At 38.1% G+C, this 24,869-nt stretch overlaps 1 protein-coding gene across 1 annotated transcript in view; it reads right to left on the bottom strand.

Moving 5' to 3' along the window:
* Positions 1-8,554: 8,554 nt before the first annotated feature.
* The window catches only part of PDK1 (pyruvate dehydrogenase kinase 1), a 33,464-nt gene continuing 17,149 nt past the window's right edge, over positions 8,555-24,869 (bottom strand). Inside the window, exons 9-11 of the mRNA XM_047869170.1 lie at positions 17,799-17,909; positions 13,913-14,026; positions 8,555-11,184 (exon numbers count right to left, since the gene is read on the bottom strand). Coding sequence (XP_047725126.1) covers positions 11,044-11,184; positions 13,913-14,026; positions 17,799-17,909 — 366 coding nt within the window. The 3' untranslated portion in view covers positions 8,555-11,043. The remainder of the gene's footprint in view (positions 11,185-13,912; positions 14,027-17,798; positions 17,910-24,869) is intronic.

A 24,869-nucleotide genomic window follows, 5' to 3' on the forward strand; every position in this document is an offset into this window, starting at 1 on the left:
TGCTCAGGATTAAACTTGTTAAAATTTTTTTTAAGTTTATTCATTTATTTTATTTTTTTTTTAACGTTTTTATTTATTTTTGGGACAGAGAGAGACAGAGCATGAACGGGGGAGGGGCAGAGAGAGAGGGAGACACAGAATCAGAAACAGGCTCCAGGCTCCGAGCCATCAGCCCAGAGCCCGATGCGGGGCTCGAACTCACGGACCGCGAGATCGTGACCTGGCTGAAGTCGGACGCTTAACCGACTGCGCCACCCAGGCGCCCCATGTTTATTCATTTATTTTGAGAGAGAGAGCGAGCACGAGTGGGATAGGGGCAGAGAGAGAGAATTCCAAGTGGCCTCCACACTGTCAGCACAGGGCCTGATGAAGGGCTTAATCTCACAAACTGGGAGATCATGACCTGATCCAAGATCAAGAGTTGGACGCTCAACCAACTGAACCACCCGGGTGCCCAGGAATTAACCTGTTAAAAACAATTTTTTTTAACGTTTATTTATTTTTTGAGACAGAGAGAGACAGAGCATGAACAGGGGAGGGGCAGAGAGAGAGGGAGACACAGAATCTGAAACAGGCTCCAGGCTCTGAGCTGTCAGCACAGAGCCCGACGCGGGGCTTGAACTCATGGACCGTGAGATCATGGCCTGGGCTGAAGTCGGACGCATAACCGACCAAGCCACCCAGGCGCCCCAGGAATTAACCTGTTAAATGGACTTGTTAATCATGAATCTAAACAACTGCTGAGTGCAATGTTGAGGGCTTTGTTTGTTTGCTTTTCTTTCTTCCACCCTAAATCTCTGATTTTCTGGGCCCTAGTTTTAAATTATTGAAAGTAAATGATACCATTTTGAAGACAGAAATTAAGTATTTCTAATAGGGGGTGCCTGGGTGGCTCAGTCGGTTAAGTGTCCGACTTTAGCTCAGGTCATGATCTCATGGTTCCATGAGTTCGAGCCCCAATCGGGCTCTGTGCTGCCAGCTCAGAGCCTGGAGCTGCTTCAGATTCTGTGTCTCCTTCTCTCTCCGCCCCTCCCCCACTCACACTCTGTCTCTCAAAAATAAATAAACGTAAAAAAAATTTTTTTAAGTATTTCAAATCGAAGAGACTTAATGTGAGGAATTGATTGCACAAATGACAGAAAACTAAAAGAACAAAAAGGCCATTGTGAGGTAGCCCAAAGATTAATACCTGCAAGAATTTTTCAGTCCCATCTGGGGCTGGAGAACAAAAGGGAAGACGTGATGCTATGAAACCCTTGGTGCAAGAAGGAGCACATGTAGCTGGTGCTCAGGGTTCTGAGGGGAGCCTCAGAGGGGCAAGATGCCTAAACACACTGGCCACCTATTTGTCTGTCAAGTGATAACTATAGAACAAGAGGGGCAACTAATCAGTGACATAGTAGACCCATTTCAGGGAAGACTAATCAAGAAAAGCCACTATTTAATGGACCTACGCCTGAAATAAGGTATTACAGAAATCACAATAAAGGTATAGTTAGAGAAGAGATCATTCAGCTGGAAATTGAAAGTGAATGACTATGGCAACTCGTACTGAACATCAGGAAGCTATGAATGTAGCACAGGGCCTACCACATTTGTTGGATGGATAATTCCGTTTCCTTTGGGGACAATACCACAAACATGAACAGCAGGATAGTCATGCCTTCCAATGACAGTGAGCATTTAAGAAAATGCATATGCTCATTTTATAAACCTAGTACACAGGAATGTGTCCTTTTACTTCTTTGGGTTGTTTGGAAGAAACCCCTTTGTGTGGTCTTTATTTTAAAGAATGCAGTGGGTAATTTAGTGCCTGCAGCAGTGATATTGCAAATTGTAGTAAATCAAATTCATGTCACTTAGAATGCTCTTGAGAAAAGTTAATCAGGAAAAAATATAAAATTTTCTTCCCATTATAGTAAAAAAAAAATTCATATTGTGCTTTATATGCTACTTAACAGGAAAAAGGGCAGTTGTTTACACTGAAGAGTAGTAAAAGGTGTCTTTTACCCTGTTAAATTAAAGGTACTTGACCAAATTACCAAGTGTTCCCCCTTCTAAGACAAAATAGAGAGAGAATCTTCAATTTGAATGTGTTCAGTTTTCATCTTAAGAATCATCTTCTGGAAGCTCTGAGTGTACTTTACATTACACAGAACACCACTGTAACTTTCTCTTGAATTGAAATCAAGTGCTGCTATCTGCTGATTGGAAATTAAAAGTGCATTTACTATATCTCAAAAACACCCGTTAGTAACTCAATCCCTGTAGAAAACAGATTCCAAGGCAAGAATATTTTTCGTTTTGCCTACTGTAGTAAGACATAATAACCTTCCATGGTTTGGGACTTATGTGATTTTTCATTATAGAACTTATTATGCAATTGAATATTATTTATGAAAATATCCAAGTATCTATGAGCCTCCAAATTTTCTCGCTGAAAATGGAGCCAATCAACTGAGTGGCTGTTAAGTGATTTGGAGAAAGAGAAATTTAATTCCATGGCCTGGAAATCCACCCTTTTGTCTTTTTAGTCCCAGGGCCTTTCTTAACACCTGGTATACAGTAGGCACTCAAAGTTATATTTCAATAGATAAACAATCATCAGTTAAATAGACTTTAATTTTTTTTAAAGGGTCTAGGTGCCTCAAACAACAATGAATAATATATAATAGAGGAGAACAGTAGAGATTTCAATCAAACAAAAGAAAATGGAGTAAGTGAAGAGATAAAACTCATTAGAATAAAAAATAAGTTTGGGGGTGCTAAAACAGCCATTGGTAAATCTATGGACTGGGTTTCACATGGACAGACTAAAAGCACAACAAATCATAAAGACTTGTACAATCTAGCATGATGGGACTTTTAAATTTACCTTTTTTTTTTTTTTTTTTTTTTTTACCATTTTGCATCTGGAGCCTCACCCTCAGTTGAGTCAAGTATTGAGAAGGCTACTATTAATGACCCTTAATTCAGACTTTTGCTTTATACTACAAACACTGCAAACCATATGATACTGCTTAAATAATTACAGTTGAACACTGAACATAGCTCTTGGCAGAAATACTCTTTTCTAGATAATTGCCCAAGAAACATGTTGGAGAAGTATACACTGGATATGAGGGAATCTGGAATCTGCAAAAGTCAGTTACCAGTTATTATTCCCCTCTTGGGAGTTCACTCACTCACTGCTCCTCCTGTACCCGCTGCTTCCTTCCCCTGCCGCCTGCTGGTCTTTGAGGTTGGCTACCACTGAAACTGCTCCCCTGGCACTGGCCCTGCTATAGTCAGACGTAGGATCGGCCTCTACTTGGAGTTTGGCCAACCTCATTCCTAGTACCATAATTTTAGGTTTCCTATCACATGCCAGCCCTTCCCATCTCACTTCACCCCTATAGTCAGAAAGAACAGGGAGCTTGGCACTGGGTGACAGCCTGCAGCTGCAGTGATGGCACCCTCCAGGCAGAGAGAGCTCACTCAGCCTGGGGCAACAGCACATCTCGTTTTGATGTGAGGCAGGCAGAGGGGTGGCAAGACAACTGGAGGCATGCTGAAGTCATAATCCTTGACCGGTTCAGTCTGCATCTTAGAGAGAAGTACGACCTGCAGTGGCTTGGAAAGAATTCTAGACACAACTTACCCAATTATATTTTCACAATTGTTTGATTCTATTTCCAAACTCATAAAAAGCCAGTGCACTTACTATTTTGGCTTTTTAATTTAAAATAGACTCAAATGTAAGCATGTTGATGCTTTGGCTGTTTTGAAACATTCTTTTGAAGACAGTATGTCCAGGAGCTAATTTAGGCACAAGTTGTTTCTATAGGTTTACCCTTGTATATATTCACTCTTGCATAATTATACTACTGTAGAAAAGAACTCCAGGATAAGTTCCCAAGAATAATATTCCAAGCCATGCTATAAAACTAACATGAGAAAGAAACTACCGCTGCTTAATGAATGCAGGGTTTCCTTTTGGGGTGACGAGAATGTTTTAGAATTAGATAGAGGTAGTGGTTGCACAACCTTGTGAATGTATTGAGTGCCAAGGACCTGCACTGAAGGTGTTAGTTTTAGGTTGTGTGAATTTCACCTCTATAAGAAAAAGAGTTAAAAAAAAAAGGGGGGGGGGAGAAAAAAAATCTCTGCCACCAATGAGCACTAAAACCCGGAAACTCAAATTTACTGCAACATATGCCAACACCAGTACTGATGTCATTTCTGATTCAGGATATTGACCTTGCAACCATGATGCCCTCTCTGAAAGCAAGGTAGATATGCCCCAGGTCATGCCAGCAATATGGGAAACGTCACAGAACATCATCTTCATGTTGCAGATGTTTCTGTCAACACACAAGTTACTGTCTGTATTCTAGCAGCATGAATACAACGATGAACTTTACAAATGGCATCACCTCCTTGCGTTAACCAGTACTTCTACTAGTTACATGTTCTGCTGGGTAAGATCCTTAAAACTCAAATTTCACTGGAGTTAACTAATGAGATTTGGATCTCAAGGTCATGGGTATACCCACCAAGTACTCTGGATATTAGGAATGGATCCCTCCTAGCCCGTCTTAATATTCTTAGAATCAGATTACCAGATCTATCTGGCTCCCCACTCATACTGCAACTCATTTAGTCTCTTCAGTTAGTCTTTTTGGATACTGATAGCAGTTTATCCCACAGTCTCTAAACCTTTGCTGCTGGAAGTGTGGTCCATGGACCAGCAGCATCAATATCACCTGGAGGCTTGTTAGAAATGAAGAATCTCAAACCCCACTTCAAAGTTGCTGAATCACAGTCTGTGTTTTATCAAAATCCCAGGTGACTCTTGTGCACATTAATGTTTGAAAAGCATTGCTTCCTAGGACCTATCTATACTTTCCATTTGTTAACTCAGTCTTTGTGAAAACATTCTGACCCAACGGCAAAAATCAAGGTCAGCTGCGCACCACAGAATAAAATTGCCACAGAATTGCCTGATGATTCCCAATTGGTGATTGTTCCTATTACTTGCTTTTGTTGGTAATTGAAGGTTGATTTTGAGATGAAAGGGAGATTTTTCTCCAAAACGAAGTGAATTTGCTACTCCAGAGTGAGAAAGGCTAGGCTTTAGCAAACAAATACGCTTGTCAAAAACGCCAGGCCCTTTTATAGACTTTGTTTGTCCAAACACAGAGACGTTGGATGTTTCTTTTCCTCCATGTTTCAAAGTATTGGATCAGAGTTGGGAGGAATCCCCATGCCAGAGCTTTTACCGAGCAAATAGTGAAGCTCTGGACACAGTACCAATTGCATTTTCCATGGCAGGGCTAGCACGGTCTCAACTCAGCAGACAATTCCAGGATATGCCTTACACCTGGCTACCACCATCCAAGGTTTATTGTAACATCCAACAGTGACCTGTATGGTGAGGGAAGCAATCATAACTATGACTAACCTCTACTTCAAAATAACAAAATAATATTGAACTTTCTGTCTCCAGTGAGGTAATCACATGGTTTTTATCCTTTAATTTGTAGTATAAATGACACAGGTTTTTCAGATGTTGAAACATCTTTGGATTCCTAGGAGGTGCCCCACTTGGTTCATGGTATATAATTTTGTATACACTATCGTATCACTTTGCCCATATTTTACTGAAAAAATTTTCCTCTATGTTCATGAGTAAGATTAGTGTATACATTAATTTTTCATGCTATGCATGACCAGGTTCAGCTTTGAGATTTTATAAACTCTATAAAATGGATTAGGTGGCTTGCTTTCTTTTCTATTCTCTGAAAGTTTCTTTAATATAGGAATTATCAGGTTCTTGATATTTTGATAAAACTCACCTTGTAAACCTTGTCTTTTGGTGAGGTGCAGTTAGGATTACTAATTCCATTTCCTTAGTAGTTACTGGTTGATTTAAATTGCCAAAATCTCTTAGATGAATCATTTTTCTTCTACACTCAAAATTTTTGTCATAAAGTTAATGGTATTAACAATCATTTTTCATCTCTATTTGTAGTTAGATCTTCTTTTTTTTATCTAAATACTATTCATTTGGGCCTTTTTTCCCCCATCTTTAGTCCTTGCTAGTGGTTTCTCTGGACGTATCTCTTTTGATCAGCCTACAGAGGCTCCCTTGAGGTACAGCCTTCAGCTATTTGCTGTCACAAATAGGAAGGCTTCACCTACCAGAACAATGTTTGTGTATTTATTTCTTTATATTTAGCTTTATACTAAAGCTATTAAACCCATAACTTTAGTAGTGCAGTTTTGCTACTCCTTTACCTTCTCCTTTTCTTCTGTATTTTCTCCTTTTGCCAAATTTCTTGTGTCGATTACTACCTATAGTTTTATTGTACAGATTCATTTCTGTGTGAGGTATCATTTTGAGAAAGGGCACCTGTTAAATTTGTTATTCATTATGCATTTACAGAATACACAGTTATAAGTACCTAGTATGTACTGGGCAGCATTGGAAATACTGGGAGTAAGTAAATAAGGAAAAGAAATAGTTCATATCAAATCAGATGATTTTTATACTGTAATATAGTAAAATAAATGACATTCCGTTTCTCTCTCCAATTCTATTTCAGTTATGTAACCAGATGGGCTTTTTAAAAGTTTTTGGACAAATAATTAGGTATTTTTGTATACTACTGTAATTCCGTAACTATTTTGAATCCCATAATGGAGAACATGAAAGTATAAACCCATGGCAAGAATACTATGGCCCTTTATATTTGAGTTAGACTTTAAAATGTCCTGGCCTCATAAATGGTTTCTTCGAGGAAATTTTCACCTTTTTAAATTTATTATAAACAGATGTCAACATTTCCATTCGAAACTACAAAATTTCCGACAGTATCTTATGTGACAACTGCAGGAAGTGTACTTCTTGACTTTCAAAAAGTGACCTCCTAAGTGAATGTAACAGTCAAATGGAAGTTTCTTGGGTTTATCTTCCTGGAATGAAAATTGTATACTTTTGCTCAAAAATCTCTAATAGAGTAAAAGACAGCTGTCACCATTCCCCAGTAAACATAACAGCTTTTGCAAGATGAGAAAAAAGGCCTAAAGTTTTGCAGGAAAAACTGGCAATCTTGTACCAGAATAAAGAAACCTAGAAACGCATTCCAAGCTTCACTAAAATGCAAACTCACTGCTGAAAAACTTTTAAAAATTACAGTTGGACTGTGTATAACTATGTAAAATATTGGCCCCAGGGAGGAAGGAGTATTAAGAATAATGATAATAATATACACCTATACTGTGTTTACTAAGTGACAAGCACTGTTCTTATGTATGTAAACAAGTTAATTTCATGTTATAAATTAAAAACAAAACAAAACTGACAATCTTATCTTTTCCTGTTAAAATCCTATGGTTAGCAATTGCTGAAGAAATGTGAAGGCTCCAGAAAAAAGTGTGCAGTATGTCTAATTCTTTCCAAACATGTAAACAGAACAAAAGGGCAGTAATTTCAAAATGCCAGAACTAGGCAAACCAGTGGTGTGTTTTTTTTTTAACATAGATAAAATCCTTCACACCTCATTATAGAATTTGTTTTAAGCACTGAGCTTGCCTGTAAGAAAATTAACCACTGGGGCCAGAAGTTAATCACATATGATGAAAAGTTCCCTCAGGAAAAGCCAAGATTGCAAACGAGCGAACTCAACCCTGATTACCCATCTGTTAAAAGTTCGCATTTATGACACAGCAGTTGAAGACATAACTGAAACTGGTTGGCTGATTTTTGGCTTCCTCTCTGACTAGCCATTCACAGGCCACAAAGGGACAGTAACTAGTAGTTTGTTTCCTGTTATTTACCTGCGGAGTTTGTTATAGAACTTGCTGGATTGGGGCACCTGGGTGGCTCAGTCGGTTAAGCGTCCGACTTTTTCTCAGGTCATGATCTCGAAGTTTTGAGTTCGAGCCCCATGTCAGGCCTTGACAGCTCAGAGCCTGGCGCCTGTTTCGGATTCTGTGTCTCCCTCTCTCTCTGCCCCTCCCCTGCTCATGCTCTGTGTCTCAAAAATAAATAAACATTAAACAAATTAAAAAAGAAAAGAACTTGCTGGATTTAACAACAAAGGGAAGTTGTGGTCATATCCCATTATTCAGGAGTAAGATAGGAATCTGTCTTTGACTAGATTTAGTTCTGAATTTTCAACTGGTACAGGGGGTAATACTGGTTAAATTAAGACCTTTCCTACAGTTACTTACATTGTGAAAACTTATTCAAAGGGCACATTAATATAACCTTTCAAAACTCACACAACAGAAGATCTTCACTAATGTAGTCAGTCTTCTGTGGATGTTTGGACAGTGAAAATCTAGGATAACTCAAACCACAAATTCTACCTTTTGCTTTCTCCATTAGAATACACACATTGGAGATCAAGTTCCAAAAATCTCCTCTACTGAAGATAGTGAGACTTGGGTGTAAGCCACCTAGCCACATTTTGAACGCTTATAGAACGTCGACACCTGATGATGGAAGAGATTCTAATTTAAAAAGTATATTTTTGCAAACCTAAATTGACCCAATTAATTTTCAAAATAAGAGTTAATTCATGTTTTCAGTTTATTGTCACACACAAAACATTTTATAAAATAATATGGTAGACTTCCACTTAAACATCTTCATGTAAAAACTTCAGTGCAAGAAAGTGATCACTATTAAGTATGAAGACATCTAAAGCCAGCCAGTAATTTAAGTATAGGGAGGATATTTTTGCGATTCTTCCTAAAAAATGTTGGCACATTCATTAAGTGCCCAGATTATAAAAATCACTTAGTATCCACTGCTAATCCTTCAGTATATTTTTATGGCTACATGGCATCACATTAAATGCTGGTGGACGAAACAGCCTAAGAATCTAAAAACTTTTCAAGGAGCACAATGATTTGAAACCATCGAGGCGAATGCTAGCCCCCAAATATTTTTGTATGTAATCTTTTGTCCATTACCACATAACAAGGTAAAAAAGTTGTTATACCTTAAAAAGAAGCTAAAGGAAAACATTTCACTTTTCCTTTAATTTTGGGTGGGGGGAGAGAAAGTGTTTTACAAGTAAAACATCAAGTTTATGTCAGTTGTACAAATGTCTTATTTAGGAAAGAGTATTTTGATTCAAAGAATTCTAAAATATTTCATCATTACAAAAAAGGTGTAATTTAAAGCTAAAAAGTTATAACACTTTTAACTAATATAAATCATCCACTAGCATATCCTATTACTTTTCACAAAATCCATAATTAAGGAACAATATAGATTAGGTAAAAGATCTCTTTTTCCAACATTTGGTCGAATTAGCTAAGAACCCCTGGGCAAACCACACACCACAAGTCTCAGGACTATCACCTCTCAAGTGAGGATCCTGGACTAACTGCCCTATTACATCCCTTCCAGTTTACAAATGTGTATAGAATTGTTAAACTAATTTAATCCTTTTGAAAGTGAGGTGTTTCCACCCAATGTAAGTTCCCCACGTTTAAGTAGTAAAGCTGTTTTTAAACATTTAAAATCTTACCTTAAATTTATTTTCACTATATTTCCCTGTCACCTTACATGATGAGGTATGACTCACAAGGTCCTCTAACTTCATGGTCTCCCAGACTTGGCGGCTGACAGTGATCAGCGGGTAGAGCTCAGGCCCTGCCTCCCATTCTGTGCAACTTTGGACCACCCTCTGAGTCTCCAATCAAGGATGATACCACCAGCTCTGTAACTGTTTTAAGGCCCAACAGAGTTATCATAATCTAGCAAAGTACTGGTAAACTACAAATTACCATATGAATGCAAAGAATTGTTACTAAGCCCTAGCTGAAGTTTTCCTGACAATAGAATCTAAACATTTCTTATAAAATATATGTTCTTTGTCAATACTTGTCCATTTATGGTTCTGATCCTTTGGTTACTTGACTGTTCTCACACAGTCAATTTATCTCCAGCTTTTAATTGTGCTTTTAATTGCACCAGGCCTGAGAGTGCTGGTCTTTTCCTGGAGTCTAGAAGTCTGACCTTTCAGTAAGTGAGAATCAAAACCTAAAGATCTCTGTTACTTTAGGAAATGTGGTATGGTCACTCACTTTAAAAGAGTGGTTTCCTAACTGGGTGAGGCATCAGACTCATCTGGGAAGCATTTTAAAGATTGTGATTCCTGGGCTCCAGCCACAGACAGTCTGATTCTGTATGTCTGGAGTAGAACCCAGAAAAGCTCTCTGTCTCAAAAGTTCCCCCAGATAATCACGATAATCTATAGTTCAATTTTGGGGACTCACTGCTTTGCCCTCAATTTCTTTTCTAGAATTTTAGCAGCTGCTAGTTTGTTTTTAGTATAAAAATTTCCCCCTGCATTAATCACAAGAAGCACATTCAGGGGAGACTGCCTACAATCTTGGCTTAGCTTCACAGGGAACTTATTACAATCCCTTGCAATGAAACTAAAAAATGATAAATCACCTTCAGAATGAAGACAGTGCAGGTAGAGGCTGAAAGGTGGCTGCTGCTTCACTAACACGGCAACTGTTTTCTGCTTCACTTAGAGTCAGTCACTGGTACATCTGAAGACTGTCTTATTACAGCTGTCATTACACACTAATGAAGGATGGCACAACTCCAAAACAGAAGGATGGCTAACTAGCTCATCAGTATTATGAAGAAAATGTTTCTAGCAGACAAGAACGAAAAGTTCTTTGAAACACACACACACACACACACACACACACACACACACACAGCTTTCCGTAGAAACCCAAAGACTTCCGTGCTTCTGAAGTCTACCATAAAGAGAAAAGTTGACCAAAACTACAGGTGTTTAAAAATATGCTCAATTAACTGTGAAAATATAAGTGTAAAATAGGTACGATTTCATCCTTTAGTAGCCTTGACGGACATAAATGGAATTCACTTTCCATCTATTCTACCCAAATAGTTAATTCTGAAAATAACACATGACGTATTTGGTATAATGTGGTTCTGAACATCATCCCTTCCAAATTTAATACAGAAACCACATTTGGATTTTCCAGGTGTCCCGAACGGATCTAGGCACTGCGAAATGTTGTCATGTCTTTTGGTTCTCTGCTAGGGACGCACCAGTCATCAGCCTCGTGGTTGGTGTTGTAGTGCTTCCAGGCAGCTTTGTTATACACGGGGAGTCTTTCTATCGAGTCTGTTGACAGAGCCTGAAAGAAAGAGCAAGGCTTAAGAGTCTGGCGCTTTGTTTTTAGAATCCACTATTTGAGAAAATATACAATGGCAAAAAGGTCATTAGGAATTAAACAGTACTTTATTGGATTCGTATTTTACTAATCATTAACAGCAATGTATGTACATTATGAAACAGTGTACATATTTGAAACACGTTATTTACTAAGTCTATTGCGCTGCTGGGTGTGCATATTGCTTTACTGTTTTGTTTGCAGTAATTGTCCAGCCAGCCTGGAAGCTGCTGGATTGAAATTTTACACAGGGAAAGGAGATGCCTCTTATAAAAACACGACCCAGACCTTGGTTAACTGAAAAAATCAGTTAAGTGTAAAAGCATAAAAATTGACATATGTACCTTAACATATAATTATACAATCATTTAATGAACTCTATTTCAATTATTTGTTAGAAGAAATACTATTTTTTTCAGCAGCCATCCTAAAAAGATTCTCGATAAATACAAAACTATGTCTAAGGCGTCTTGGCTTTTGCTTGAAAAATTCTTGGCCTTGGGTTTGATCCTGTGTTTCTCCTCCTACCATTAAAGCCACCAATTTGTTACGGCATATGGGATTTCTGCATTGTGCATAATTCCATGTTTCCAACATACCATCACCATTAATTCACTGTTCTATTTAAGTTTCCTGTAAATCAGTGGAATCTGAGATAGACTATGTATTTCCTGATCTTCTTCAAGTTAAGATATTTTAGCAGGAATTCAATGTTAAGCCACAGGTATTAAGATGCAGCAAATATTGAACAGGAAATCTCTTTCCGATAATGGTAAGGAAGGTCTTTGACACTGATTTTAATGATTTTATAAGATTCCTGTCTTCTATTTTTTTCCAAAGTGGAATTAAAAACCTTTCACCTATATATTCTCTTTAAATATGCCAGAACTGCCAGAACCCCTTATTCTTCTGTAGGCTAGATCAAAAATGTTACATTTGCTAATAAAAATGTTACTTTCATGTCGCCCTTTTAAAGTTACTCACAATTGAGCTGGTTTGAAAAAAAAAATTATTATCTTGGAAGAATTTAACCTTTTCAGATAAATTTAGTTTTTCCAATATACAGTCTTCAGCATTTCCTACAAAATAGGTGCCATCTAGTGGCCAGACCAAGAAACTTGAGTCACTATATGAGGTACCAGTGGGCTGATGGGGCTCAGTACTCTCTAACCCTGTAAAATATGCTGATCTTTGCATAAACACATGGAACATCACAGGCCAGTAGGCTAACTGCTTGTGCTCCCACAAGGTGAGCTATATGCTTACCAAGAATCACCTGTGCTTGTTCCCAAATCTGTTAGGCACTTCTATCATTGTAATTACATAATGTAATCAAGTACTAAACAAGTACTGCTTAAACAAAATGCAAAACATGGGTGGGGGCAGGTTCTTTGAAAACTAAGATGAATGCTTTGGAAAGACTTATGAACAAAAGTCACATAAAAATTGCCATCAAATCCGAGTCAGAAGACATCTGTAAGGGACTACATATAAATAAGAAAGGATTATGCACTTGATTGTTTCTTTGTTTAAAGAAATCAAAACAATGCATTATAAGTATAGCTTCTGCAAGAAAGACTACTGAAACTTGAATCTGCAGACTCCTATTCAAAGAAAAGACCATGGCAGTACATCAAAAAAAGATTGGTGGATCAATGTCCATTCATGTGTTTTATATTAAAATTAAACTTCTATGATATATAACTTTTTATGATTCCCCACTTCATTTTTTTAATATGAAATTTATTGTCAAATTGATTTCCATACAACACCCAGCGCTCATCCCAACAGGTGCCCTCCTCAATGCCCATTACCCAATTTCCCCTCCCTCCCACCCCCCATTAACCCTCAGTTTATTCTCAGTTTTTAAGAGTCTCTTATGGTTTGGCTCTCTCCCTCTCTAACTTTTTTTTTTCCCCTTCCCCTCCCCCATGGCCTTCTGTTAAGTTCCTCAGGATCCACATAAGACTGAAAACATATGGTATCTGTCTTTCTCTGTATGGCTTATTTCACTTAGCATAACACTCTCCAGTTCCATCCACGTTGCTACAAAAGGCCATATTTCATTCTTTTTTCATTGCCAAGTCATATTCCATTGTGTATATAAACCACAATTTCTTTATCCATTCATCAGCTGATGGACATTTAGGCTGTTTCCATAATTTGGTTATTGTTGAAAGTGCTGCTATAAACATTGGGGTACAAGTGCCTCTATGCATCAGCACTCCTGTATCCCTTGGGTAAATTCCTAGCAGTGCTGTTGCTGGGTCATAGGGTAGATCTTTTTTTAATTTTTTGAGGAACCTCCACACTGTTTTCCAGAGTGGCTGCATCAGTTTGCATTCCCACCAACAGTGCAAGAGGGTTCCCATTTCTCCACATCCTCTCCAGCATCTATAGTCTCCTGATTTGTTCATTTTAGCCACTCTGACCGGCGTGAGGTGGTATATGATTCCCCACTTCAACCTGACTTTTTTTCTAACAACCATAGTCCTGATCATTTCAGATTAGAGTGTGTCTTTTCCCATAGTCAAAGAGATCATTTGTGAATATAGATGAGATCCTACATAAAAACCACATTCTTATATTTTAATAGCAATGAGGTAAAAGAAAATTTCATTAAAGATACATATTGGCATCTTTTCTCATAACCAAAAGAAGTATTATTAAATCAAAAAGACTATGTTATTACCTTAATGTAGATAACTGCATCTGTCCCATAACCCTCTAGAGAATATAGCTTTAGGTCTCCTTGGAAGTACTGGGCATAAAGACGTGATATGGGCAATCCATAACCAAAACCAGCCTGTTTGATGAGAAAAATGAAATTCTATTCAGAAAGCCACACAGTAAAATACTTTTCTAGTTAAAATAAATGCTTCTGAGTATCCCATGGCTATCAAGAGCCTGCATGTAAGAGATCATTAATACCTAACTACTAATACTGATCAGACGGAAGCCTAGTTGGGTACTACATTAGATGACTCCCCGCTGGTCATTTAAAACTCATTCTTTTTTCTGTAGAATGACTCCTGTAGATCTAGAACAGCACATTGCTTTTCTTCGCTGCCATGCTCTACAGTATCCCGGTATTGCTTTCGGCAATATCACATAAAACATGTTCTTTCTCTTAGGAGCAAGAGCAGAAAAAGCTTTGTTGCAGCCTCAGAGATACATACATCTTTTGACTTCATACCATGAATTTCCAGCCTGTGTTCTGAACCTGGATAGATCAATAATAGGTCCACTTTCCTACGCACTGACAAGTCACTTCCTTGCTTAAAAACCTACAAAGCACATCACCGCTAACACCACGCCCTACCCATCCGCCATCCCCTTGAGATAAAATTCAAGCTTCTAAAACGAGCTTTCAAGACCTGATCAGACCAGGTCTCTGCCTCCCACCTTCCAGTCCAGCTGAACCAAATCTCCTGCTCTTAAGTTCCTCAAACAAATGTTAGTTTTCACTTCTGTGTCTTTGTTCATCCTGTTCCCAGTATCTGGAATGGCCTTCTTTACCTGAATAAATCCTACCGATTCTTTAATGCAAAGCAAAACATTTGGACAAATGTAAAAACAGTTTTTATCACCAAGTCAGATGTTTGATGATATTCCATGTTAACACTTCAGTTAAGAGTTTCTGTGGATTCGGGAATCAGAATGCTATTAACAAATGCAGGCTCTGGCTTTACCTAACTCTACCATTTATTACTTGACTTTTCCAACCAGAGTTTCTGTTTATCCCTCCAAATCAACAACCCATTCTCCACATCACTCCTTGCCCCGGGAGGATTATATCAGTGGATCCCCCTGCCCTCTGCTTCCAGTGGGTCCAGCCAATAGGGAAGTCTGTAGGAGTTCAGGGGGAGTCAAGTCAGGATATTTATTCCTCTGCTTTCTTCCTGCTGAGTTGCTTCCCTTGGGGCTGGACCACTGAGTGTAAGCAGCTGCTCTGTTACTGTCTCTTCTTCCGGGTTCTGCCAACTTCTCCTTCTCCCTTTGACTCAGGCTGGGAACAGCTCTATGCTGCCAGCCCTGGATCCCTATACTACCCCTGCCCATAGCTCTGTAATTTGTTTGTCAATATGCCTTCCTTGCATTATAATTTGAATGAGCTATTTCGTTCCTTGGTTGGGACCCTGACTGATGCATTAAATGGTCCCAGAAATAGCCTCTAGGAAACTGCACAAGCCATGTGGCTCAGGATCCCGTGGTACCTGATCTACTTGATCACCTGCCTCTACCTCAACCACACACAGGGACTCACAGGGCTTCCCCTATAAACAGTTAACAGGGAAAGAGAACACCATGGGCCTGGTGCACCCACGACCTACATGTTTGCCAGCACCAGCCAAAGTGGACTGCCCTTTCGCTACGACCCTTCTCAGAGGCAGGCCTGAAAGGTGGGCGTGAAGTGAATCCTACCAGCGGGCAGAGCTGGGAGTTCTGCAACTACAGGGACTCACAGGCAGTGGCAAGGAAGCTGGCTGGCCGGTCAGGGACTTAGAACAAAACTGGGTAACTAATGAGAAGAAGGTCTGGAAGAGAGAAATGTGGATGGTTGTCTCTGAACGGGCTTCCACTGTGAAGATATTCTGTCCATGCAGATGCCCACCAGGTGTCCACATGGAGGAAGCACTCAGTAACCAGGTAGACGAGATGGTCACACGCGTGGATGTCAAGCAGCACTTCTCCAGCTGTCCCAGTGCTGGCTTACTGGGTCTACTTACAAAGTGGCTGTGACACGAGGAGGGAAGCTCTGTAAGAGCCTAATGGTGGTCTTAGCCTTGGTAAGTCTATGTCGATGTACAGAGAAGCCTGTGCCACGCCACACCTCTTGTTTTCTTAAAAATTCACGCAAGTGTTGCATCCTAAATAACAAACACTTATACGGCATTTACTACATGCCAGGCACCATAAAAAGCAATTCTACGTATATTAACTCAATCCTCACAATAACTTGATTTTTAAAGTTAGGAAAACTACAGCATTAAAAGTTCAATAATTTTCTCAAAGCTATACAGCCAGGATAGAGTGGAGTGGGGAAGGGAATCAGACAGTTTTGATCCAGAGTCTGGACTGGTATTCTATGCCACTCTTCATAAAAATTCTACAATAGTTATTACAAAGTGGTATAGCTAAGAATCTAAGAAGATGCTCCTGTTTATTATTTGACCACGTCTGCCTGTTGGCACATGGATGCACATGTATCTCAATTTGAGAAGCACATCCCTGGAGTAATCATTTTAAAAGTATGGTAAGAACATGAACTATATTACAGTTGTAATGACAGAATATGTGCTGTGTAACAAGTAAAACTGTTAGAATAAAGTCCTTCTAGGAACTTCTTAGAAAGAACCTAAAATAGATCCATCTGGTACTGTATGTCATCATGTTACTGCATAACCCCAATGCATATGTCAGAGAAGTTTTAAAGCCCAGAAGAACAGCTCTTCCAGAGTTACAGGTCAGAGATTTGGCAAAGTGCTTTTCTAGGGGTTAGAGGACAAGGATGGAACCAGTTCAAAAGCCGATCACATTATATCTGAAAATAGGTAGCTGAGATCAATAAAAACTACCATCACAACAAAAATAATTTGAGCCTTTTCCAGGCTGGTGATTAGATGATCAGCCTCTAGTCTTTTTTCTGAGTCTAGAATATGAGTTCTTTCTAATTATCAGTACTTGAGGAAAAAGAAATCAACACTGAAGATTAAATCAGTGTTGGCCAAATGCTAGTAAAACCAGTAATTTAGTCTTCACATTAGACATGGTGTATCAAAACATGGTTAACCACATGAACACTACTGACACATCACTATCAAGTGAGGCAACGAGAACTGTAAAACAATACTTTGTCTTGTGCTCTTTTCTCTTAAAAAAATTTTTTTGGGGGCACCTGGGTGGCTCAGTTGGCTGAGCGTCCAATCAGCTCAGGTCATGATCTTGCGGTTTGTGAGTTCAAGCCCCATGTTGGGCTTGTGCTGACAGCTCAGAGCCTGAAGCCTGCTTTGGATTCTGTCTCCTCCTCTCTCTGCCCCTCCCATGCTCATGCTCTGTCTCTCTCTGTCTCTCAATAATAAATAAACATTAAAAAAATTTTTTTTAATAAATAAAAAATTAAAAAAATTTTTTAATGTTTTAAAATTTACTTTTGAGAGAAAGAGACACAGAGTGAGCAGGGGAGGGGCAGACAGAGAGAGGGAGACACAGAATCCGAAGCAGTCTCCAGGCTCTGAGCTGTTAGCACAAGCCTGACGTTGGGCTCGAACTCACGAACTGTGAGATCATGACCTGAGCCGAAGTCAGACGCTCAACTGACCAAACCACCCAGGCGCCCCATGTCTTGTGCTCTTTTCAATCAAAAGAAGAAACCAGCCAAAGGCTGTTTAAATTTAGAGGAAAGTGTTTTTCTATTAGCTTCCTTTCTTCCTTAGGGGTACCCTACACAAGTGCTTACCTGATTTATTTGGTCATTTATTTGGTACTTATTTTATTTTTTTGGCAATTCACAAAAACACACTTCATTCTTTCTTTTCTTTTTCTTTTTTGTACTTCACTATTTCTTGATCACATACCAGGGGCACTGCTCGAGATGTCTCAACACGAGGCCGGGGTGCAGTTGAGTACATGTAGTTGAAGAGTCTGTCAATTTTCCTCAAAGGAACACCACCTCCTCGGTCACTCATCTACGGTGAGAAAGGATCATGCCCTATGACCAAGTCCCATAAACAGCAAAACACCAACACACAACTGCTGGCTGGAGAATACTGCTTTTAAAAAACGAGTACCATGCAATCCAAGTTACGAGTGTAAGCAGTTTCCTCACTGGTAGACTTCATACAACTCCTCCAGTATGGACAATTCTAACACATAACAAACTCCATCACAATATAGAGTCAATGCTGTGGCTCTGTATATTTACTCAAGTCACACACAAACAGTACAGTGGGAACAGAATGGGGCATAAACTAAGTCTATCTTGGATGTAACAATAAATTTGTTAATCCTTTCTGGTGGGTGGTTTGACAATCAGATTCAAAATGCATGTACACTTTGACCCAACAGTGCTTTCCCTAGAAGTATGCAAAGTATGTATGAGGATATCCATCACAGCACTATGTAGAATAGCTAAAAGTGGATTACAATCTACAGTCCTCCGCTCTACCAACTGAGCTATCGAAGGCTCCGCTAAGTGGATTACAATCTTAATAGAGGACTATTTAAGTAAACTAATGCACATTCTAAAATAGAATACTATTGAGCCATTACGTATAATGTAGAACTGTATATACTGGCATGAAAGAGGTCCACAAGACATTGTTCAGCTGCACAGAACCCCAGACAGCTTTCTGGTGAGTTTTTAAAGTATACTGGTCTTTATATTGTTCTAATGTCATTTCTCAACTCAAATCATACGGTAGGTGGAATTTAGTAATTTATTTACAGACTATTTCATTCTGTTTCCTTCATAGTTAACATGGCCTTATTTCCTATTTATAGTTTACATTCTCATCTATTACAGTTATTTTCTTTTGTCACAAAATCTAAATTGATTTTACTATCTATGACATTATACAGTTGTCATAAACAAATCTGCTTTAACATATGTGTGTATATGAATGAATGAACAAATGAATAGATAGACAGACAGAGAGATAATGCTGAATGGTTAAAAAGTCACTAGGCTAGGGATGTCTGGCTGGCTTAGTTGGTAAAGCATCCTGACTCTTGATCTCAGGGTCGTGAGTTGGAGCCCCAGGCTGGGTGCAGAGATACTTAAAAAAAGTAAAAAAAATAAAAGTAAAGACTTGGTCACAAATAAGTTTAAAAGCACGTTATTAAAAAAAAAGTCAATAGGCTAGACGGCTTATAGTTGAGTTTTTATATGATCTTTAAATATCTTTACAGTATGTATATATACTACTTTCATAATAAAAGTTACATAGATAATTTTTGAAATAAAAATCTGCTTTGAAATACCATTTGATGGCTTGCCTTTGATATATCTACAATTAGAAAATTACAATATAAGGCAAAAATATATAAAGACTTTAACCAGAACCTGTATGTACACGTGCTTGAAATTGTTCTTGGCTTTGAATTCAAAGCCCAGTGATGAGATTTATTTTAGTAAGATTAATAAAGAGTTCTGAGTATTTTCTGAGATCCATCAATTTGTTAATTATTCATTCTTTAATGCTCTGCCGCACGTTTGCTGGTAACATGAATAAGAAGCGTGGGTGTTCCATAAATATTAACTAAATATATTAGAATAGATATTACGATTAAAAGGTAGACTTCAATAAATACTTCCTGGTTTTCCTTAACCTTTGGCCAGACAGATTATAGCAATCTTGTAGGAAACAAGAAGTGATTTCTAGCCAGAGGCCAGTATTAGAAAAGCAGAGAGCTGAGCATAAATGACAGAGGTGACTTTGAGAAGTGTCATCTTATTAGAGGTGAAGGGGGTAAATTAAGCCATAGGAATGTAGTTAAAAACTGAGAAAGGTAACCCCTTTTTGTTTTGCAGCCAAAAACATAATAAACTGGAACCAGCAGATTTTTAAAGTGGTCAAAAGAGTTTCCAAGAGAATTGTACCAAATGACATTACACCAGAGTATTTGAGTTCTGTGGAAAAAGGGATGGAGGAATTAATAGTAGAGAAGGGCAGACGGTTGGTCAGTACATATTTAAGAATGGAAGACTGACAACAAATATATTGAGAAAGATGTGAAAATTAAAAATTTTCTGATTAAGATAATTTGAAGAAAAAAAATCTAGAATCATGGGAACAAACCTACATAAAGGAAATATCAAGAGATTATGAAAGAGATCATGGTGTAGAGTAACGTCAACAAAAAGGCTTAGAAAGAGAAGTCTGGCAATTATGTTTAAAGTTTTCTCTTTAGTGTGTGAAATCACCACATCTCAATGTCATCTAACCAAGAGTTACTATCCCTAACTTCCTGTTTCCAATAACACTGGCCTCCCTGGGCTAATTCACGTGAATTTCAGGTCCAAGGGAAATGAACCACTACTAACTTGATGACAGCTCTAAAGGAAAGAGATTTATTAACCCTAAACTCACCCAGAGCTCCTGAAGTTTCTTACTCAAGAGCTTATCAATGTCAAGTTTATAAAATTACCAACAGGGTATGAACCAAGACATTTACATTTTAATTTAAAAGATGTGGCTGTAACATTTATGTTATTTACTGAATACAGCATAAACATCAAATCTGAAAGAGCAGCTCCATTCGAATGCTGGAAAAAAAAAATTGTCTCAGGATGCTTAGCAGAGAAAAAAGGTGAAAAATGTCAAAAATTTGAATAAGCTAAAAGAATGGGTTAAAGACTATATAGGGGCACCTGGGGGGCTCACTCAGGAAACTGCCTCTTAATTTTGGCTCAGTTCATGAGACTGAGTCACACACCGGCCTCTGCAATGACAGCGCAGAGCCTGCCTGGGATTCTCTCTCTCTCTGCCCCTCCCCTGCTCTCTCTCTCTCTCTCTCTCAAAATAAATAAACATTAAAAAAAAAAGACTATATAAAAACTCAACTTTAAGCCATCCTGTTGACTTTTTAATACATATCATTCAGCATTATTTTTCTCTCTACATATCTGTATAAATATGTTAAAAGCAGACCTTGAGCCTGAAAATCTAGTATTAGTGATAGGGATGAAAACTCTACTGAAGAAAATTAAAGCAAGCATTTAATAGGAGTAGAGATAACAGGAGCAGGTGCAGTCAAGTGACTATGCCTAATATGGGTAGAGTTTTTAGAGACCTCTAGAACAGTCTGTTCAAGACCCTTATGAGCCTTTCTTTAAAAAAAAAAAGTTTATTGAAATAATTCACATGCCATAAAATTCACCTATGTAAAATGTAAAAGCTGAATGGTTTTTAATACAGTCACAAATATGTACAACCATCACCACAAATTTTAGATTATTTTCATTACTTCAAAAAGAAATCCTGGACTCTTTACTGATCACACTCCTAAGAAAACACTAGTCTATTTCTTGTCTTTATACATTTGCCCACTTTGGACATTTCACATATATAGAATTGTATGTGTTTTTTGTGATTGGTTTCTTTTACTTAGTGTCATCTTTCCAGTGTTGTAGCAGCCATGTTGCAGCAGATACCAATACTTCATTCCTTTTATGGCCCAATAATATTCCATTATGTGGCTATATCACATTTTGTTGATCTGTTTTTTAGTTGATGGACATCTGGGCCATTTCCAGTTTTTGGCTATTATGAATAATGCTGCTATGAACCTTCTTGTTTAAGTTTTAGCTTGAGTATCTGTTCTCAGTCCTTTGGCGTATATACCTAGGAATGGAACTGCCAGGTCATTATAAAGCTTTCTTTACACCAAAGAGACAGATTCCCCAAACAGAGCCTGTCCACCAGCACAGGACAAATCTCTGCTAAGTGTCTAAGACCTCAGTGAATCTTGATCTATGCTGTGATGGATGACCACAAGTGAAAGAAAACAGCTACAGACCAACATGGAAAAACACATGAAAGAGAAACAGAAAAAGGTATGAGAAAGACGATACTGTAGCACAACTGAGGCCCCAAAGCAGAAGACATGTGGGACTTACTTTGAATCAAGTAAACCTTAATGAGCAAATAGCTGACACACAACCAAAAAATAGACATACTTTAGCATCTGGGCTGAAAAAAAGTGATGCATTCCCATTACATTTTTAGCACACAGATGGTATTTGCCATATATTTATTTGTGTCTCACTCTTTTTAAATGAACAGCCAAGAGAGATAAACAGAAAAAAGAAATTCAGAGGGAAAAGTGTAGAGAGTTAAGGTATACTAATTAAAAAAACTTTTTTTTAATGTTTATTTATTTTTGAAAGAGAGACAGATACAGAGCACGAGTGGGGTGGGAGCAGAGAAAGAGGGAGACACCAAATCAGGCTCCAGGCTCTGAGCTGTCAGCATAGAGCCTGATGCAGGGCTCAAACCCATGAATAGCGAGATCATGACCTGAGCCGAAGTTGGACACTCAAGCGACTGAGCCACCCAGGCGCCCGGCATACTAATTTAAAAAAAAAATACAGCTATTATTACTACCCTCAGAGTGATAATAGAAGATAAAACTGAAACAGAATGCTCTAAAAAAGGAATAATAAAAAATAAAGAGTTCCTGGAAATTTACAATAAGATCATGGAAATGAAAATTCAATAGAAGAGTTAGAAATTCAAAGTCAAGGACATCTCACAGAGTAGAATGAAAAGTTTAAAGAGATAAAAAGCAGGAGAAAAGGATAAGGAAAATCAGAGATCAATTCATGAAGACCAGCATCCTCCAAATAAGACTATCAAAAAGTGAAGCAGTAGGGAAGAAAGTACCAAGGACACAATGGAAATTCTAAGGGCCCGGACCAACAAGTAAGAAAAAACCCACACCAAGTCACATCATTATGAAATTTCAGAACAGAGCTGAAGAAAAGATCTTAAAAGCTTCAGTTAAAACAAACAAAACAATAAAGCCTGACATCTAAAACTGGGCCTGTATGAAGGAACAGGAAATGGAATAAGCAAAAGTCTTCTCAAAAAGAATAGCAAGAGGGACATCAGCAAAAATTGTAGAAAAAGGAGTCTCTCATCCATGAAAGCACCAAGAAAAAGGCAAATACTGTCAGAATCAAATTTGTTCAGAACTCCAGAAATTAACCAAAGGTTTGCAGCAATTTAGGGAACACTTAGGCAAAACAAAACCAGTGGACTCTGTGGTGTTTTAACTTGGCTTATTCCCACCCCCATCTCCACTCCCATTAGTAACATCCAATCAGAGTGAAACTGGCATCCTGGCAGCCACTGGGAAGGCTATCTTTCTTTGGCCTGATTTTGAGCTCCCCAGTGCAAAATGTCTTGTATACACCCACCCCTGATCCTCAGAAATATGTCAAAAACAATTAGAGATAATTGATTAACCTGAAGTTTGCCTAAAGCAGTGTACAACAGTTAAGGCAAACAATAAATTAACTAAAAACCTTAATAGGAAAAGCTAGGGAATGAGATGTTTTTAGGGGCTTACAAAAGCTCAGGGATATCCTGGGAATCTAGAAGGTCATGCTTATGTGCAGGGCTATGTTCACGTTCAGGAAAGGTTTCATCTCTGAGTGACCTTGAGGTTCTGTATAAGCAGGACCTAAAGGTTAATTTGAAGTTGTCAACTGCTGGGTTGAGTGTCGAAAGTGTGCCCCAACATACACACAGAGCCCCTTTACAAAGAGTGGAAGATAGCAGGTATTTAAGGAACTCTCAGTCCAATCATAAGTTGATCACTAAGCTAACCAAGTATATGTGGCCATACACATTACAGAATAAAGACTTTACAGAAATAGTTTAAACAGTCACTAAACAAACAAAACAACCAATCTTTGGGAGAGGGTAAGTATGTGATCTTCAGAGTTGTCACATTATGTTATTTTGAATGTCTAATTTTCAATAGAAATTACAAGAGATGCAAAGAAAAATGTATGGCCCATGCACAGGGGAAAAAACGGAATCAAGAGACACTATATCTGAGGAAACTAATGACTTTAAGTCAGCTATTTTAAATATTTTGAAAGAACTAAAGGAAACCATTTTAAAAGTACTGAAGTTAAAGGATGATATCTCCCCAAATAGAGAACAGCAATAAAAAATATATATAAATTATATAAGAGAACCAAACTGAAATTCAAGAGTGAGAAGCATATTATAACTGAAATGAAAAATTCACAAGAGCTCAATAGCAGACTTGAACATGTGGAAAAAAGAATCAGTGATAGTGAAGATAACTCAATTGAAATTATCCAGTCTGAGAAACAGAAAGAAAAAAAAAAAAAAAAAAAGAAGAAGAAAAAAAAAAATGTGTCAGAGACCAGAGACCTGTATGACCCTATCAAGTGTACCAAGATGTACCGGAAATCCCAGCATAAGAGGAGATGGAAGAGGGAGCAGAAAGAACATCTTAAGATATGAAGGCAAAATACTTCCCAATTTTGATTAAAATGATGATTTTCATCAAGGTGCCTGGGTGGCTCAGTCAGTTGAGCGTCCAACTCTTGATTTTGGCTCAGGTCATGGTCTCATGGTTTGTGGGATCGAGCCCCACAACAGGCTTTGCACTGTCAACATGGAGCTTGCTTGGGATTCTCTCTCTCCTTCTCTCTCTGTCCCTACCCACTCATGCTTTTGCTCTCTCACTCTCTGAAAGTAAATAAACTTAAAAAAAAAAAAAAGATGATGTTCATCAAATGCCAAGTATAATGAACTCAAATAGATCCATACCTGGACAAATCATAATAAAACTGTCAAAAACCAAGAAGAATCTTGAAAGCAGCAAGAGAAGTGATTCATCACATACAAAAGATCCTAAAAAGATTAACAACTGATTTCTCATCAGAAACTGGGGACACCAGAGGCAGCAAGATTAACATATTTAAAGTGCTGAAAAAAAAGTATTAACCAAAAAATCCTATATTTAGCTAAACTGTTCTTCAAAAATGAAAGAGAAATTAAGACATTCTCAAGTAAGCAAAAACTGAGAGAGTTCATCACTGGTAGACCTGCTCTATAAAGAAATACTAAAGAGATTCCTTTAGCCTGAAATGAAAGAACATT

This window comes from Prionailurus viverrinus, chromosome C1, assembly GCF_022837055.1.
Source record: "Prionailurus viverrinus isolate Anna chromosome C1, UM_Priviv_1.0, whole genome shotgun sequence".
Classification (NCBI taxonomy): domain Eukaryota; kingdom Metazoa; phylum Chordata; class Mammalia; order Carnivora; family Felidae; genus Prionailurus; species Prionailurus viverrinus.